Raw genomic sequence first — 17,635 nt, 5'->3', positions numbered from 1 at the left:
GAGGAGAGGAGAGGAGAGGAGAGGAGAGGGGAGGAGAGGAGAAGAGGACAGAAAGAAAACTAAGAAAGAAAGAGGGAGAGAGAAAGAAAAAGAAAGAAAGAAAGAAAGAAAGAAAGAAAGAAAGAAAGAAAGAAAGAGAGGAAGAGAGGAAGAAAGAAAGAAAGAGAGAAATCAAGTGGAATCTAGCATGTTTGTCAGCTTGTACTAAAAGCAAAATATTGTTACTGGTGATTAGCACACTTGAGGCCTCCCTGGCATTCAAAATTCAAAGCAAAAACCAGAAACAAATAAATAACTACATTGTTAAACGTGTCTCCTTTAGGGGTAGAGGGGAACCAGCAAAAATGAATGTTCCAAGCACAGGAATGGACGGAACATATGAACTGTTCTAATATGTACATATGGAGCCTGAAGAGGGCACTCAAGCTGCATGAGAAGGATCTAGTAGTATTAAGAAGTAACCAGAGGGCACTGTTATGTTAAATCTCTTGTATTAAATTTTCTCCATTTTTTTTTATTAGAGAACAAGAAAAAAATCACTTAATTCAAATGCTATAATTTTTTTACATTATACTCTTTCTTAAAGGTTATGTAGAACTAAAAAGGATTATTAACTCATCTATAATTCTATATATTTAATATATTTCCCAAGATGAATGTAATTTTTATCTTTAAAGCCATTTTAAGGAACGTTTTCAAACGTAGTCTCTCTTCATAAAATTGGATTCATATTAAGAGTATGTCTTTATAGTTATTCATTTATGATGAATTACATATACATAAACATATATTACCTAGTTATTTCAGAGGATGTCTTCATAGAACCTCAAATAATTTCAGCAGACAGTGATTTGCACAGATTTGAAGCCAGCTTGCCTAGAGAAGAAGCTTCTGGTATTATGGTTGGGAGAATAAGAAAACACTGAATGGCATCTTTTAAAGCTTCTAACTTTTCTTGTTGTGCTAAGCTGGCCAGGGTGTTAGACTGTACGTCATTAACTAATACAGCCATGTTAAATGGAATATTTACTCTCTGGTGCCAGCTCCAAGGTTTTAATCCATCACAGACTGACTACAAATTACTTTGGGTCTGACGACAAGAAGATTAAGATAATGGCAGGAATATGTGAAGAGGTTGTTCTCCTCAAGGTGGCCAGAAGCAGAGAACAGAAAGGGGAGGGAGCAAGTCAAGACATGCTTTGAAGGCCAAACTCTTAGTGACTTATTTTCTCCAATTAGGCCCACCTGCCACAATCCCACCAACTACTATGCAAATTTTGAATCCAGCAATGAATTAATCCATTCATGAAATCTCAGCTGTTGTAGTCCAGTCACTTTTTCCCTCAAGCCAAGCTCTAAACCCTGCTTGCACGGAATACTACACAAGATCTTTCATAATAAGCATGTCAGGTTTTCATGTCAGTGACTATGTCAATGCCAACTCTGCATTTCTTGTGTATCTGTATTGAATTCCTAAATCAAAATAAACAGTGAAAATAACAGTAAAAAGTTTTGATTCAAATATGTATATATCTTAAATCAGAAATGTATAAAAATATAATGTATATATAACTATGAGCAGTACAGTTGAGTAACACAGAAATGCTTAAATGTGGATGCCAAGATGAGTAACATACAGGTAGCAAAGAAACAAATTGACATACCACTCGCTCACTGAGCAATCTTTTTAAAGTTCATATGCTTAATTCAGAGAAAGATTATGTTACATATAAAGTAAACATAGTAATGATGACTATAAAATGACTAAAGCAGCAGATGAAGTATTTTAATGTCTCAAAGAAGTAAGAAAGAGTTACTTGCCTCCAGATACTTTGATACCTTCAGAAACACAGTATTTAAATTATGAGTAGAAAACAATCAGTGAACAAATCAAAATTAATACAAAATACCCTCATAGAAGCAGGGGGAGGGAGGATGTGATAGGGTGTTTCCAGGAGGGAGGGAAAACGGGAAAGGGGATAACATTTAAAATGTAAATAAAGAAAATATCCAATAATAATAATAATAATAATAAATACAACCTAGGAACAGTGAGCTGTCCTTAGCACTTATGGAATGGATTATGACATAACCAAAGAGCAAACTTTGTGAGCTGGTCTTATCTAAAGAAAGCAATTTCTTTTCTGTCTACCTTTGTTATGATTCTAATAAATAAAAGGAGTAACTCAAAATTTTCACCATATGTTCCCAATAGAGACAACAAGTACCAAAAAAAGTATGGGGCAATATAAGTAACCACTAAAGAATCAAGATTCTTATAAATTTAAATTACTTACATAGTAAGGCCCAGAAAATAGAATATTGATAAGTGTTAATTAATATAACTTAAAGAAATCAAACGCAGATGCTCAAGTGTGATATATTACTAACAGTATTTGTAACGTTAAAGATAAAAGTGTAGAGCCTTCAGTCTTTATTTTGAATGTTCGACAGCAGCTACCAGGACTTTACTTTTAACAGAAATCACATCACTTCAGTTATAACCTCACAAGCAGCAAAAAAGAAGCAATAAATCACTCTTCTAATCTAGTTATTTCTATAATTGTTACAGAAAATTTTCAACATTGAAATTTATTTTGTTGTCAACAATATACTCTCTCATTCATTTCACTTAATAAATTTTTTAGTCACAAAAGTACACAAAGCCTTGAGTTCCAGCCCACCATCCATTTCCGTGCTCACCACCACTGCTGTTACTATACTGCCTCCCATTTCTCCCAGCCCCAAGGTTGGAATAACACTCTAAGAATACACTGTGCACTGTGCAGATGCTCTCCTGATGAGCTACACTCTAGCCCACCTAAAAGCCATCATTTTTTGCTCTGCATATAGCTCAGCTTATCAGCAAAAAGTTTACTTGAAAAAATAAATAACATTTTAATACTGCTAAAAGTAAAAATAAATATCCAAAGCTATGAGGAAAGTAAGCACGGCCAGACCCTTTTGTAAACCCGTTCTGGATTCTTGAACACACAGCAAAAGCAGAGAGGAAACCTAAGGTCTGAGGACATTGCACTTACAAGGGGCTGCAGCAATAGCTGCTCCTACACACTATCTGGATACGAGGAAGAGTCATGGAGGGTGTAGTCCATGGTCTACAGAGACCTGAGCCACAAGAAGTATCCTACCTTTGTGCACTATGCAGAAAAAAGATGAGGCACTAACTCTCTATGAATGCAAACACACTGAATAACAGAAGATTTCTCGGGAGAAACTTTAAAGGCCAACAGAGTACTTCAAGGCTTGGAGGGTAGGGGGCAACAATATTACTTACTAGATCCATTAAAATCATCACTGAAAATTAAGTCAGGAGCAAAGATCTTATAATATGTATGAATAAGTATAAAGTATGAATAAGGAATTCATCAAAAGGGCTTGCAAAAATAGAAGACATATGCTATAAAGAACACAGAAAGACATAACAAACCCCACTGCAATAGATATACTAATGAGAAAAAAATAAATCACAAATCAAGAAAATTAGAATAAATTCAAAGCTTTTTTTGTAACCTTGAACTGAAAAGATAGTAACTGACCAATTCAAGGACACAGACACAAGAGTTTCAAAACAAAGATGCAATGCTTTCTTTTTCCCCCTGTCTGGAATATATCTCACTAGCAAACACATATAAAGACTAAGAATAAGAAGATAGAAAATAATATTCTAAGCAAATAGAACCCAAGAGGAATCAAGAGCTATATGATATATCTAGAGCCAAAATTAGCAAAAGCAAGCAAACAAACAACCAACTACATACTAGTAACTGAAATGCATATGCACTGAACATTGCTATATCCAACTCCATAAAACAAACACTACTGGACATAACTGGGCATATAGACCCTAATACAGTAATAGGTGATCTTGATACCTCATGGTCATCAAAATGTAGCACATTGAGATGAAAAAAAACTCACCAAACTGTAATCTTAAACTATACTACAAATAACCTGGCATTAGTAGACATTTACAGACTATTCCATCCATCCACAACAGAATACATTATTTTCATAAGTTCATTGAACTGGAACTTTCTCTAAAATAAATCATATTTGAGATCACAAAAGAAGTCTTAATATATATAAAAAAGGTGAAGAACTAATGTCCTATATTTTATCAGGTTGCAACAAAATATAATAAGAAATCAACAGTTAGAGAAACTACAGAAACAATGCAAACATATGGAAATTGAACCACACATGTTTGATTACTAAGTGGATTCTTATATAAATCAGATGAGAAGAAAAATTTTTGTAGAGGCAAATGGAAATGGAAACTCAGGATATTATAATCTGTAGGATACAGCAAAAGCCCTTATACAAAAGTAGTCAAAGGAACAAGTCAACCTTAAAAGCAATAGAAAGGAATAATTAAAGATCACGGTTGAAATTAATGAAATAAAACTCAAAAGAATATAAGAGATAGGTGAAAGTTCACAACAATAAACTAATTTCAAAATAGCTAAGTATCTTCCCTCTAATCCAATTACCTCTCCCACACAGGGATTGCAATGGAGAAAATGAAAAACTACTGAACAAATCACAGATTGGATGAGCATTATGTATATTTAATTTCAACATTGGAGTCTCAACAGCCTACCATTATATTATATGCCTCTTGATATGACATGAGAATACATAAATGACCTTTATGTCACTCCTATACTAAAAAAAAGAGAGAAAAAATCTAATTGCAAGAAAATAACCCATGTGAAATTATATGCAAGAAGACCTTGTATTCCCTTTGTTTTTTCTTGTTTAAATGTCAATGTCATTAAAACAAACAAACAAAAAAATCATTTAATTTAACATGTAAGAATAACAAAGTAAAAGACACTGGACTGCCTTTCCCTCAGACTCTTCTCCATTTTTGTCCCTGCAGGTCTTTTGTACAGGAACAATTCTGGGTCAGAGTTTTTTACTGTGAGATGCAATCCCATCCCTCCACTGTCTTTCTAATGGAGGTGGGCTCTACAAGTTCCTTCTTCCCACTGTAGGTCATTTCATCTAAGGTCCCTTCCTTTAGTCCTGAGAGTCTCTCACCTCCTAGATCTATGGTGCTTTCTAGAGGGTTCCCCCACCTCCCCTCACCCCCCAAAGAGATTGCATATTTCCATTCATTCTGCTGGCCCTCAGGGCTTCTCCTGTCACACCCCCCTCCCATACCTACTCATGTTCTCCTTTTCCCCTCCCTTCTCCCATCCAGATTCAACTTGGGATTCATCTCAAAAGGAGGCTCCAAGGCCTGAAACCATTACTCAGATAGGAGCGCATGGCTGCCTTCCAAGCAGCTGAGTGAGACAGTTGCAGATACTAACACCCAACCATTAGACTTAAGTCGGGAACCCTTGTGGTTGAATTAGGGAAAGGCTAGAAGAAGCTGAGGAGGAGGGTGAACCCATAGGGAGACCATCAGTCTTAACTATCCCAGACCCCCAAGATCTCTCAGACCCTGAACCACCAACCAGGTAGTATACACTAGTTGGTACAAGGCCCCATACATATACAGCAGAGGACTGCCCATTCTGGTTTCAGAGCTTCAGTGAGAAAAGACATGCCTAACCCTTGAGAGACTTGATGCCCAAGGGAGTGTGGAAGACTGGCGGGAAGATGTGGGGGGAGCAATCATCTTGAAGATGGGTGGGTGGGGGGAAGAATATAAGAACTGTGGGAGGACAGACCAGGAGTTGGGGCAATGACTGGACTGTGATAAAATAAAAGTAATTTTAAAAAATAGCACATTTCTGTATAGATAAATGAATGGAACTGAAATTGAAATAAAATGACAACAGTGGTCCTTTTATGTGGCAGAATTGTTGATTTTTCTAAGTAGAAGATGTGTTGCTATAAGAATAAAAACTGGCAAAAACAAGTGGGGAAAGAAAAAGCCAGCCTTTTCCTAAGTTTCGGCCCAGCACTGACCGAGCACGCCAGCGCCAACACCCTGCTGCCATCTCACGGACATCTTCAGCCTTCACTTGAAAGAGAACAAAATCAAAGGTAGTAAATTGTAAAACCTTTTGTAAAGAGTTTGTAAAACCTTTGTAATGAGTAACACTGGTGTCAAATATTATACTGTCCTAATTTTTTGTATGTTTGAAATTACAGTTGGGGTAGAGATCAGAGATTAAAGGAAGACCTTAAATGCAGAATTCAGAAAACAGGACAATGCTATAATATCACATCTATCAGTAATAGGCATGACAAACAGTAAAGAGCTGGTAATAGATAATCTGACAGACTGAGCTTACTCAGGGACCACCAACAGACTGAACTTACACCATATGCCTTCAACAGAAAACTAAATTGCTGAAGTAATAACTGTAGTGTTGTTTCTACTTTGAAATTAGTTAACATTTTCCCTAAAGTCTAAAATATTTCTCATATATCAACTAAACCATGAGACAGATAAAAGGTGAATGCAAGGGGACTTTCTAGTCTGTGCCAAAGTGAAATGCCTTGTTCAAGGAGGTGAGCAAATGAGTGACACTTCAGAGCTAAAGCTCTCAGGGCCTGAAGTCTCCAAACCAGTTATAAAGGGTTAAATCAACAAGCAAGCAAAATGTACTTCATACACAGTTTTCATCTTATCTGCTAAGTGAGAACCTAATCCTACAAGTGACTTCACTAGAGTCAAAGAAATCCAGTGAGCTCTGCCCCACACGGCTTTGGCCAGAACCCTAAGCACTGGCCCTTCAGAGCTGCTGCTTAAGGCACAGCTTCCAAGACCATCAGTTTAAGAAGCGCTGGCTGATGCATCTTAGCTATGCCAAAGCAAGACACAGGTTACAACCCACAGGACAAGGACAATGAAGAAAGTGTACACTTAGGGAGAGCTTTAATTCTGAGAGCTCTCCAGTCAAAGATCCTCACCCTGACTACATCAGACAGATTAGCCAATCGCTCAGCTTTAATGCCATCCATGAAATGGATTTTATCAGATTGAGAAGAAAGAATCACAAGTGTGTACATGTATGCATATAAACACATAAATGTTTGTATGCATTTATGTGTATATATATAATACAGATAGCCAGTTAATAACTTGTCAAAATATATTTGGAATTTACTATGTTTCAGTTGGAGTACAATAATACTACATCAATTTCTAACATGTCATCATGACTTTATTTATATATAAACTTTGCTTGATTCAAAAATGAAAGTCTTTACTTTCCTTCAATCTGACTTTTTAAAAACTCTGCTGACCCCAAATAACACCTGTAAAAGGAGCTGCTTTGTTCCCATCAGAGTCAGTCCTGGAGATGAACAGTGTGTGCAAGAACACATCTGAGCAATTAGGAGAAGAGTCTCAGCACTACGATTTAGCAAAGGAAGTTTGGAGCTAACACTTAAGAGAGCTGAGAATTGGACTGAACAGTCATAATTAACAATTTTATCTGGCCAAGGTCTTTGACGGTAACCAGGAGGAGGTGAGAATTGAATTCTGGAAATTGAGAGTAAACTGACTGTGAAGGAAGACCAGGGTGACTTGTGGAGCACTCAAAGGAACCCGGAAGCTATGTGCCCAGCTTCTCTGTAGGCAACCATAAGTGTGACCAGGAATCTTTGCCGCCAGAAACTTCACCTTCCTTAAACAGAAGGAAAAAGCAGCAATGCCTCAAAATGGAGAGCACAGATTTTTTAAAAAGTACTAGGAACTTTTTAAAGACTTTACAGAATTGTAAAATATTAAAATAGCAGTGCAGAAATCATCCAACATTACACTGAAAAGAGAAAGAACCAGAAAAATTGAAGTGGTAAAAAGGGAAGTCACTGATAAAAGGGTGACATCTCAAAGTGTCTCCAACACCCTGTGAGGCTCAGCTCATAATGCATGGAGATACAATAAGCGTGAAGATACACACGTGTGATCTTGACACTGCAGACTGAAATTTTAAGACCAGCCAAGGCCACACAGCTTGTCTCAGATTAGCCTTAGCTATATACATACTCAGTGAACTATATACATATACAACACACACATAAAAATGGTGGTATACAACTCAGAGGGAACAATCAACTATCTATACACAAGAGATACGGACAGGTATTTCATTAAGGTATCAAGATGACAAAAAATAAGATGTTCATGATTAAAAAGCATATAAAAAGGCATTAATCATCACTAGCCATTATGAAAATGCTCAGTTGTTTTATTTGAACAAGATAAATATCCCGAATCAACAATGCTTGTGACGGTGAATACTTTGGGCTTAGGATTAAATCAGATTTTTTAATATATACATATAAAAACTTGGAAAAGGTGATCAAATCCCTTTTGAAATTCATTTGTCTCAAAGTAATTTCCATGCACCTGACAGGTAATTTTGCAAAACAGTGTGCCTGTGGCCTAGCACAGACACACTGATAGATAAACTGCAGAACATCTGCACTATGAAATTATTACTCACTAATAAAAGAACAAGTTGTTGATAAATGCAACAACTTGGATGGAGTTTGAAGGAATTATGCTAACTCAAAAAGGGCAATTCCAAAAGGTTCTACAATGATTAAATTTACATAACATTTTGAAATAACAAAATTATACAAATGGGAAATCAATTAGCTAGCTGCCAAATTCAAGGTACAGAATGAAATATGGAATAGATAAGGCTGTAAAAATAATGGTGATTTATCCCCTCTGTATCTTGACCGATCAATGCCAAATATTTGTTTTCAATGTGGTACTGTAGTTTTGCAACGTATGACTTCTAGAAGGTACTGAAGAAGCCACATACAGGAAACTACGGCTTGAATATGTGTCCCCCAGATCCCTGTGTTGACAGCATTAGGTATGCAGCTGCTGGCACTATTGACAAGTTACTGAGTCATGAATGCTCATAACTTCACATGTGCACATGGACAGAGCTGAATGGGCAACTAGGAAGTGGTTTCTTACTCGAAGCAGAAGGTTCCTGGTGTATGCCTGACAACTCTACCTCAACTGTGGATCCTTGATTTGCTTTGGACCACCTCCCTTCTACCGTTACAGGCCCCAAAACACAAAACCAATTGAAAATAAACTAATCTCTGAAAGCCTAACTCCAAATGAATCTTTCCCTGCTTTCTGTTGCTTATTCTGAGATAATCTGCCACAGAGATACCAAGTAACAGAGAATCTCTGTATTACTTCTTACAAGTCCTTACAGGGCTCTACTATCATTTCAGTCCGTACTGCACAGGACTGTATTTGTTCTTGCCAAAAGTTTCACCCAGACAAACACTTTATTCCTTTCAAATTGTTTGCCTCTGTCATCTAGTCAAAAGTTTTTAAATGATTAGAAGTACCCAAAAAGTGGGTGGACTTCCCTAGAAAAACAAGAATCTCCCTCTATAAAATATTTTAAAGACAGTACAGGAGAGAACTACTTCATAGAGTTCCAGGCAGCTATTGCCTCCTGATCTATTAAGATAAAAAGTTACACATAATTATTAGAAGTCAGTTTTAACAAATACTTGTGACACTGGTTAACAACCTGACTGACAGTCTCTTTTTCAAGTCATCTTATACTAAAACTTAAGGAATGTTCTTATACATGTCTATCTTACTCTATGTCTAAGCTAGGCTACTGCTTTTCTCAAGGTTTCCCATCTACAGATTACCTGCACACAGAACACTGCCGCTGAGGCTGCAGAGCAGTGAACATGACAATCATGGAGTAGTTCCGAGGTGGAGCTTTTACAAACTTCCGGAACTTGTCGCCATTCATTCGGAAGATCGAGCGCCTGGAACTCCATTCCATCAGCTGCTCCACTTTTTCAGCCAAAAGGTTCTGTAATGAAATAGGAGATTTAAAAGTTACAAGGGTATTCCTCCCTTGGATTCACTCCCATCACATTCTCTTCTCTTTCCTTAATAAGTCTATATTTGTTGTGCTACATAAATAATTCATGAGAAGCTAAAACTTTCCAGATTAGATTTCATATAAACAGAATTATATGAAACCCCTATTCTTATTCTAAATTAATCTTTGTTAATGGCCTTTATTTCGGTAAATATATTAATTCCTCACTGACCTTACTTGCACAAAATATTTCAATTTTGCAAATGACATTAAGGACTATAAAAAGGTATTAAAGAAACTCAAATTCCGGCGTTCAGTGAAAAAAAAAATACATTTACCCAATATTCACTCTAAATAACGTTAAAAATTCTGTTCATTCTATTTTTAAAAAGCCAGCCAACTCCAGAAGCCTCTAACAAGCAGGAGGCAGACAGGCTGGCTAGACACTTGAAAAACGGCACAGCAGCAAGTGCCCTGCAGGTCTGATGTGCTGTGCTATCTCCTGAAGGAGCCAGCAACACACAACTCAATGGTGCAGATAAACAGACTTAAGGAAACCTGATCTGCTACTCAAAGGGTAGGGTAAGGACAAGCCAGCAAAATCAAGTTAGCAGCTCTACTCAAGATGGTCATCACACACACACACACATACAGAGAGAGAGAGAGAGAGAGAGAGCGCAGACTATGGAGTGGGAGGTTCTGTGTCAAGAAATTTCCCTTTAAGCATTTAACATGCAATGACAGAGAAAACTGCATAAAAAGAGTGTTGTGTAATTTTATTTATAAAGGTCAAAACCAAGAGAAATGAGTCCGCAGTGACAGAAGAAGGTGATGAATGTGGACCAGGCAGAGATTGAATGATAGTGCACGGGAGGAGAGAGTTCCACTGGTATTCTGTTCCAGAGAGGCCACAGGGAAGAGAGGACACCGAGCTTCCAAACAAAAAGCTCATCCACAGACCAATCACTGTACCTGAAAAAGCTTGAAAAGGAAATCCTCCATTGGGATATACTTCTGTAAGAAAAAAGACCATCCTTGCCCTCACAAGCCACAGGTGTCAGTGGTAAGAGACAGGCTTGAATTGTTATATCTAAGCCACCTGTATATACAATTTAGGGAGAAACACAATCTTTCTCTCCCTCTCCAGAACACTCACAGTGGATCCCTATGAACTCCAGAGGTGGATAGGCACATAAGCCGGAAGACAGGCATCTTATCCTGCTTTAAAAAGAAAGAAAAAAGCAAACAAACAAAGCCCTGAGTGAAGTATTCTGTGCCTACCAGAGCAAAGAGAAAAGCTGAATCGAAAGAAATGGAAGAGACAAGAGGAGGGAGAGCACACTCACTGAGGAGCACACTCACTGAGGAGCACACTCACTCACTGAGGAGCACACTCACTGAGGAGCACACTCACTGAGGAGCACACTCACTGGGGAGCAAACTCACTGGGGAGCACACTCACTGGGGAGCACACTCACTGAGGAGCACACTCACTGAGGAGAGCACTCACTGAGGAGCACTCACTGAGGAGCACACTCACTGAGGAGCACACTCACTGAGGAGCACACTCACTGAGGAGCACACTCACTGAGGAGCACACTCACTGTGGAGCACACTCACTGTGGAGCACACTCACTGAGGAGAGCACTCACTGAGGAGCACACTCACTGAGGAGCACACTCACTGAGGAGCACACTCACTGAGGAGCACACTCACTGAGGAGCACACTCACTGGGGAGCACACTCACTGGGGAGCACACTCACTGAAGAGCACACTCACTGAAGAGCACACTCACTGAGGAGCACACTCACTGGGGAGCACACTCACTCACTGAGGAGCAGGCACAGCACTCAGGTCAGCAGATAACAGCATGCTAACTGAAGGAAAAAATTAGGGCTAATTATTGGGTTCATTGTTAGGCTTTTTAATGAGATAATTTTGCTATAACAAAAAGACAAGAACTGAAATTAACTACCTTGACAACAATCATACTTACATGCAGACAAACTTAACTGAAAGTATGAGTATATTTTCATAAGGAGCTAATAATCTTATTAAATTGAAAACACAAATAAAAATTAATTGGGAAGATTGTTCTAATCCATCAGCATACCCCTATACAGACAGGGTTAGTTCTGAAACTTAATTCTTAGAAGCAGTATGGGAACACACACTCAGCTCAATGTACTAGTGTTTGCCTTACAGAAAACTAATGAGAGATTCAGAAGATTTATAGAAAAGGTTTCAACTCTTCAGTCTGAAGCTCAATAATCAATGTTACCTAAAAGTTCTTTAAAGCTTTTGAAATTTAACTAGTAGGCACAACATAAATGTAAAATATCTTAAACATTTACGAATCACAATCATTAAGCATAAACAGAATCTCCAAACCAAAAACCAAGCAGATGAATGTGTCACCCAATAGGGCAGAGGGAACTAGTCTTAGAAACTGTTACTTTTCTGAGTTCCTAGGGCACTTTCATACAGTCTTCTAATTAAACACAAATATACACTTTGGATGTCTTCAAAGTATGGTGAGAGAGGGGTTTAAACACACAATCATACCACTATCAGTCAAAACCGTTAAAATACAAGTTAAGTGTTTGAATCTACTTACAAACTATCATAACTCTAGAGACTTGAACGAATTCTCAAAGATATTTCTCAGGGTGAGAACTTTACACTGCCATCAGCACCCCAACAGAAGCCAAGTGACCCCAAATGGGTTCATGTGACAGTAGCTGCCATGTAAGCAGTGACTGGGTCACGAGACAGCTCAAGAATCCAATGCTTAAGAAACAGCAGTCTGTGGTTTACATGTATGTATGTGTATGTGGCACATATACATGAAGGGTGTGAATGCATGTGCTGATGGGCAGATGTGGAGACTAGCGATGGGTACTGCACTGCTTGTTGAGTTGGGGTCTCTCACTAAATCTAGAGCTCGTAACTCTGCTTCGCTGGCTGGAACTTCAGAGACTGTACCATTTCCCAGCCACCACCCTGGGACACAGTTGTCCTGGGTCACACCCAGATGTTACTAGGTGCTGGGGAGTGGGACTCAAATCCTTATAGTCCTGCAACAGCTTTACTGCCCGAGCCAGCTTCTCTGCTGTGGAAACACCAATCTTTTAAAGGAACTGCTAGTGAATCTTCCCAACCTTTACCCTGGAGAGAAAAAAATGTTTCTACTTTTATGGACAAGGAGTAAATCTGCCCTCTGGCAAGGAGGGAGATGCTCTCCCAGTCTTCAGAGCATTCTATATAGCATGTCCTTGAAAAGACAGCACCATATGAAGCCTGTTCACACTCGTACTGAGATATGTAGAAACATGAAACATGAGTGCTCCATGGAGACATGCCTGCAAATAATACTAAGAAGCTTACACTTTAAAACAGACAATTTACAGGCATATCTAAACTTCTGAAAATCCAAACATGACACACAGGTTGTTTACTTACCATTTAGAAATTAAAGTTCTACTTCTGTTACTTTAAAGGGGAATGTAGAAATAGAACTACCCTCTGAATGGGTATCTGCCCCTCCCACTCTCCAATCTGGGTTCCAAGACAACACTGTATTGAGCTTCCTTATATATCCTAAAACTTCACTGGTACCCCTAGCCAGTTTTTAGATGGTTTTAAGGTTTCAAAGCTTCAGAGGAAAGATCTACCAAGTACTTAACACAAAAATATTTCCCTATCTTAAATCCTCCACAGGGACCCTGTGCTGAAGACAACAAAGATGGAATCTAGGTTGCCCCAGGGCTATTCACCTTAAGGAAGAGTACACTCATTAACTGACCTAGTCACCAACAGAAGGTCCTCAGTAAGGGAATCATTTCGATGAAGGACAAGAAAGACTAAAGAAGTTATATTTGCTTTTAACAAGCAAACAAAATACACAATAGTGCTTGCCTAGAATGGTAAAAGCATGACTTAACCAAATCCCTTTCAGTGGTATACCTTTACACAGTTCTTCACTATGAAATACTGGTAAGCCCTCAGAATTGTACAAATGAAAGGCCTGTTTCTTATTATTTATATTCTACAAGTTGACTAGCACTATGGTTCAAATGGTAGGCTAAAAGTCATGTTAACCACTGAGAAAAGAAGAAGAGAAGAGAGGGAGAAAAGGAGGAGGGGAGGGAGGGGGGGAGGGAGGAAGGGAAGAAAGGAGGAAGGAAGGAAGGAAGGAAGGAAGGAAGGAAGGAAGGAAGGAAGGAAGGAAGGAAGGAAGGAAGGAAATGAGCAAGTTAGAGGGGTTAAGGATACTACAAAAGACCTACAGTCAAGTAATCTGGGACCATGGGGGCTCACAGTCTCACTCACAAAGCAAGAGCAAGCAGGAGCTGGATCTAAACCCTCTATACATTTGTAACAGAAGTGCAGCTTGGTCCTCATGTGGGTTCCTTAGCAAGTGGAGCGGAGCTGCTAGAGTGAAGCTGTCTGGGTCTCTGTTCCCTGCCACTGGATCAGCTTCCCCCTACCTGGACTGTCTGGCTGGGCCTCAGTGGGATAGGATTATGTCTAATCATGTCCAAGGGTGAGGTAGCATCCAAGGGGAGGGGGCAATAGGGGAGGGACTTGTATGAGCAGGACTGGGAATAGAGGAAGGAGATGGGAAGTAATCAAGATGTAAAGTGAATAAAAAATAAATTAAAAAAAAACAATTCAACACTACCCACCCTACCCCAAAAATATTGTTGTGGAGATAGGAATGCTTAAAAGGACATTTCAGAAAATGTTATATCTATCATTGTGTATCACAATGAAAAATAAACTCAGTATTAGTTCTAACTCAAGGTACCTGGTTTCATGTATGAACTGTTAGATATCATGAATATAGGAGAATATTTCTTCAAATTATTATGACTTCCAAAGCAATTTACAAATTTGTAGGAGCATGATTTGGGTACTTATGTGTCAAAACCATATATATAAACTAACTGCTTAATGAATAATCAAAATGTAGCATATCCATATAATAGAATACTGCTGGAAAAATAAACAGCAAAATTCACATTAATGTTATATTATGGGTAATACTCAAAACTGCTGACTAAGAGCAGATATGAGAGAACATATGTTGTATGATTCCACTCAGGCAACATGTCCAGAAAACTATCTAAAGAGACAACAATGAGAAATCATTGGCTGGTGCTGGGGAAAGGGATTGGGGTGAACAATGAATGTGTGTGAGTCTCTTACTGGAAATATATACAACGTATTTCTAGGATGAATGCACCACTCCTGAAAGTTACTAAATCACTGAATTACATACTTGATTGAGTAGCTTTATAAAATGTAAAACACACCTAAAAAATAATAATAAAAAGTCTTGCTATGGTGGAGCAGGAAAGCTGCCGTGCATGAGAGAGCCGTGCACAGTGCTGAATACTCAGGTGGTAATCTACCTACTTGTTCTGTACTTGTCCCTACACGCTGCTTCCGTGAGGGGATAAAGATGACAAACTGCAATGAAAATGTGTTAGGAGGTAATAGACAGAAAAGGCTAGCTCCCCTAAGAGCAATTACTCTGCTGTTATGTAATCTGAGGAGCTCAGTCTTGCAGAGGAGAAAACATTTTCTCCATTTTTCAGTTTTTCTTGGGCCTGCCTGTAAAAGACAAGCAACAGAAAAGCAAACAGAAGTTTAATAACATGCATACATGCTAGGTAACTGAAACAACACAGAAATAGTCTCTAAAAGCATATTCCATAGACTTAAAATTCTCCTGAACCTTTCTCATGACAAACATATGGGTCATGTGCCATTGTGAATGGAACAGATTCAAGTGCAGAATAATCTGTTGTGAATTGAAAGCAGGCACTCTGGATTACTATTTGTAGAAAGTAAGTCATCTTTACTAAATAACGATCATGAATTTCCACCCTACTTCAACAGAGGAATCCAACAGGTAAATATACTTTATACCTATGGAACTTGGTGTAGTAAAAGAATCAAAGAACCTCGGTGACATTCAATATAATGCATCCTGTAGCAAATGGAACTGAGGGGCTAGAGGGATACATCGAGGTTAAGAGCACTGATTGCTCTTGTACAGCATCCAAGTTTGGTTCCCAGCACTCACATGATGGTACACAGTCACCCCTAACTCCAGCTCTAGATGATCCAATGTCCTCTCTAACATCTAGGCACCAGACTGGCAAGTGGTATACACACATACATACACACACACACACACACACACACACACACACACACACACATACACACACACGAAATAAATCTTAAAAAGAGAATGTGTGCATTAATCTTAAAAATGGACAAAGTATTTGGTAAGTTCAAAATATGACTGAGCTTATATACAGTGTAATTTATCTAAACTATTTCTCTCCATCTTTTTTCATTTACAGAATTCAAATAAAGTCTCAAACTAAAGATGTTAGCAAGGTTAAATTAATGCATAGAAAACATTTGTAATACAAATGATAAGAACATCAAATTTTATCCCCATTTCTTCAGGTAAAACTCTTTCAACAATACTGATAGGCACTTAAGAGAATATTTATATTGGAAACTTAAGAAAACTAGTTATTATGTTAAATATCAGACTTTACAATGTTTTGAAAGCTTAGACTACATAAAAAACATACTAAATTCACACTGTTGACACCATTAATAACTAACTTGAAAATGGTAGATAATGACTTTGATGTTTTTAATACTAATTCCTAAAGATAGTAAGACAATCATTATAGCAAATATAATCGAACAGTAAAATTATGTACTGTGATGTGTGGTGTCAGTGTCGGGGGTTAGTCCCATAAGAAAATGGTTGTATGACAATGACCAGAAAAAGACAGTAAAGATGACTTTCTTTCTACAAATAGTAACTCATTGTGCCTGCTTTCAATTCACACCAGATTATTATTCACACCAGATACACTCGAATCTGTTCCATTCACAATGGCACATGACCCATATGTTTATCATGAGAAAGAATTAAGTGTATAACTTAGACTCTTCAAGTAGGAAACCCTACAGGGTGCTCTGCTTTCTGGTCCAAAGCATGTAAGCAAATGTTCTCTGGCTGAAGCCAGTGTGAATGGAGCCAGGCACCATGCTTTCCCAGGCACACGCACTGCCTGTTAAAGCATGGGTCAAAATAAATGCCCCCCAGCAAATGGAGGGCAGAGGCAGATGGATCTCTGAGTTAAGGCCAGCCTGGTCTACTGAGCAAGTTGCTGGACAGCCAGGGCTACACAGAGAAACCTGATCTCAAAAGAAAAATAGAAAATTAGTATGTAAAAGGTCCAGGACCATATCATCTATATGCTTATCACACTTCTTCAAGAGTTAACAACCAATCACAAGATCTTGCCAAACAGCTTTCCAGGATAATTAGCATGGACTCCCTGAATATCTGCAGATCTTTCACAGATGACGAAACCGATGGATGCTCATGACCCTCATATAAAATGGTATGGTATTTATATAATTTGTATGTATTTTCCATAAATTCTTTCTACTATTTTAATCATTCATGTTATATAAATGCTAGGTAAACAGTTATCATTTAAAATATAACATTGAGAAAAATCTGCACATTCTTAGAATAAACGCTTTCTCCTGTTCTTCACCTAGAACAGGATGAATCTGCTAGTGTGAAAACAACAGATAAGGAGGCCAACTGTAAAACAGTGTACAAAGCTGCACTCCTACCAATAACATACAATCTCCTACACAGCTGCCCACTCTCCCATTGTCAGACAGCTTAATGTTTTAAAAGAAATGTATAAAAATTTTCATACCTATAATGAAATCATATCATCATATATAATTTTTTTTTTTTTTTTTT

The 17,635-nt window shown here is 38.1% G+C and overlaps 1 protein-coding gene across 3 annotated transcripts in view; it reads right to left on the bottom strand.

Moving 5' to 3' along the window:
* The window catches only part of Tusc3 (tumor suppressor candidate 3), a 136,700-nt gene that overhangs the window by 80,101 nt on the left and 38,964 nt on the right, over window positions 1-17,635 (bottom strand). For all 3 annotated transcript variants that reach the window (XM_031339562.1, XM_031339564.1, XM_031339563.1), the window contains exon 2: window positions 9,628-9,797. In XM_031339562.1, the coding sequence (XP_031195422.1) occupies window positions 9,628-9,797 (170 nt within the window). The remainder of the gene's footprint in view (window positions 1-9,627; window positions 9,798-17,635) is intronic.

The sequence above is a fragment of the Mastomys coucha genome, unplaced genomic scaffold (genome assembly GCF_008632895.1).
Source record: "Mastomys coucha isolate ucsf_1 unplaced genomic scaffold, UCSF_Mcou_1 pScaffold22, whole genome shotgun sequence".
In the NCBI taxonomy this organism is placed as follows: domain Eukaryota; kingdom Metazoa; phylum Chordata; class Mammalia; order Rodentia; family Muridae; genus Mastomys; species Mastomys coucha.
This window is presented reverse-complemented; position numbering and strand designations above follow the sequence as displayed.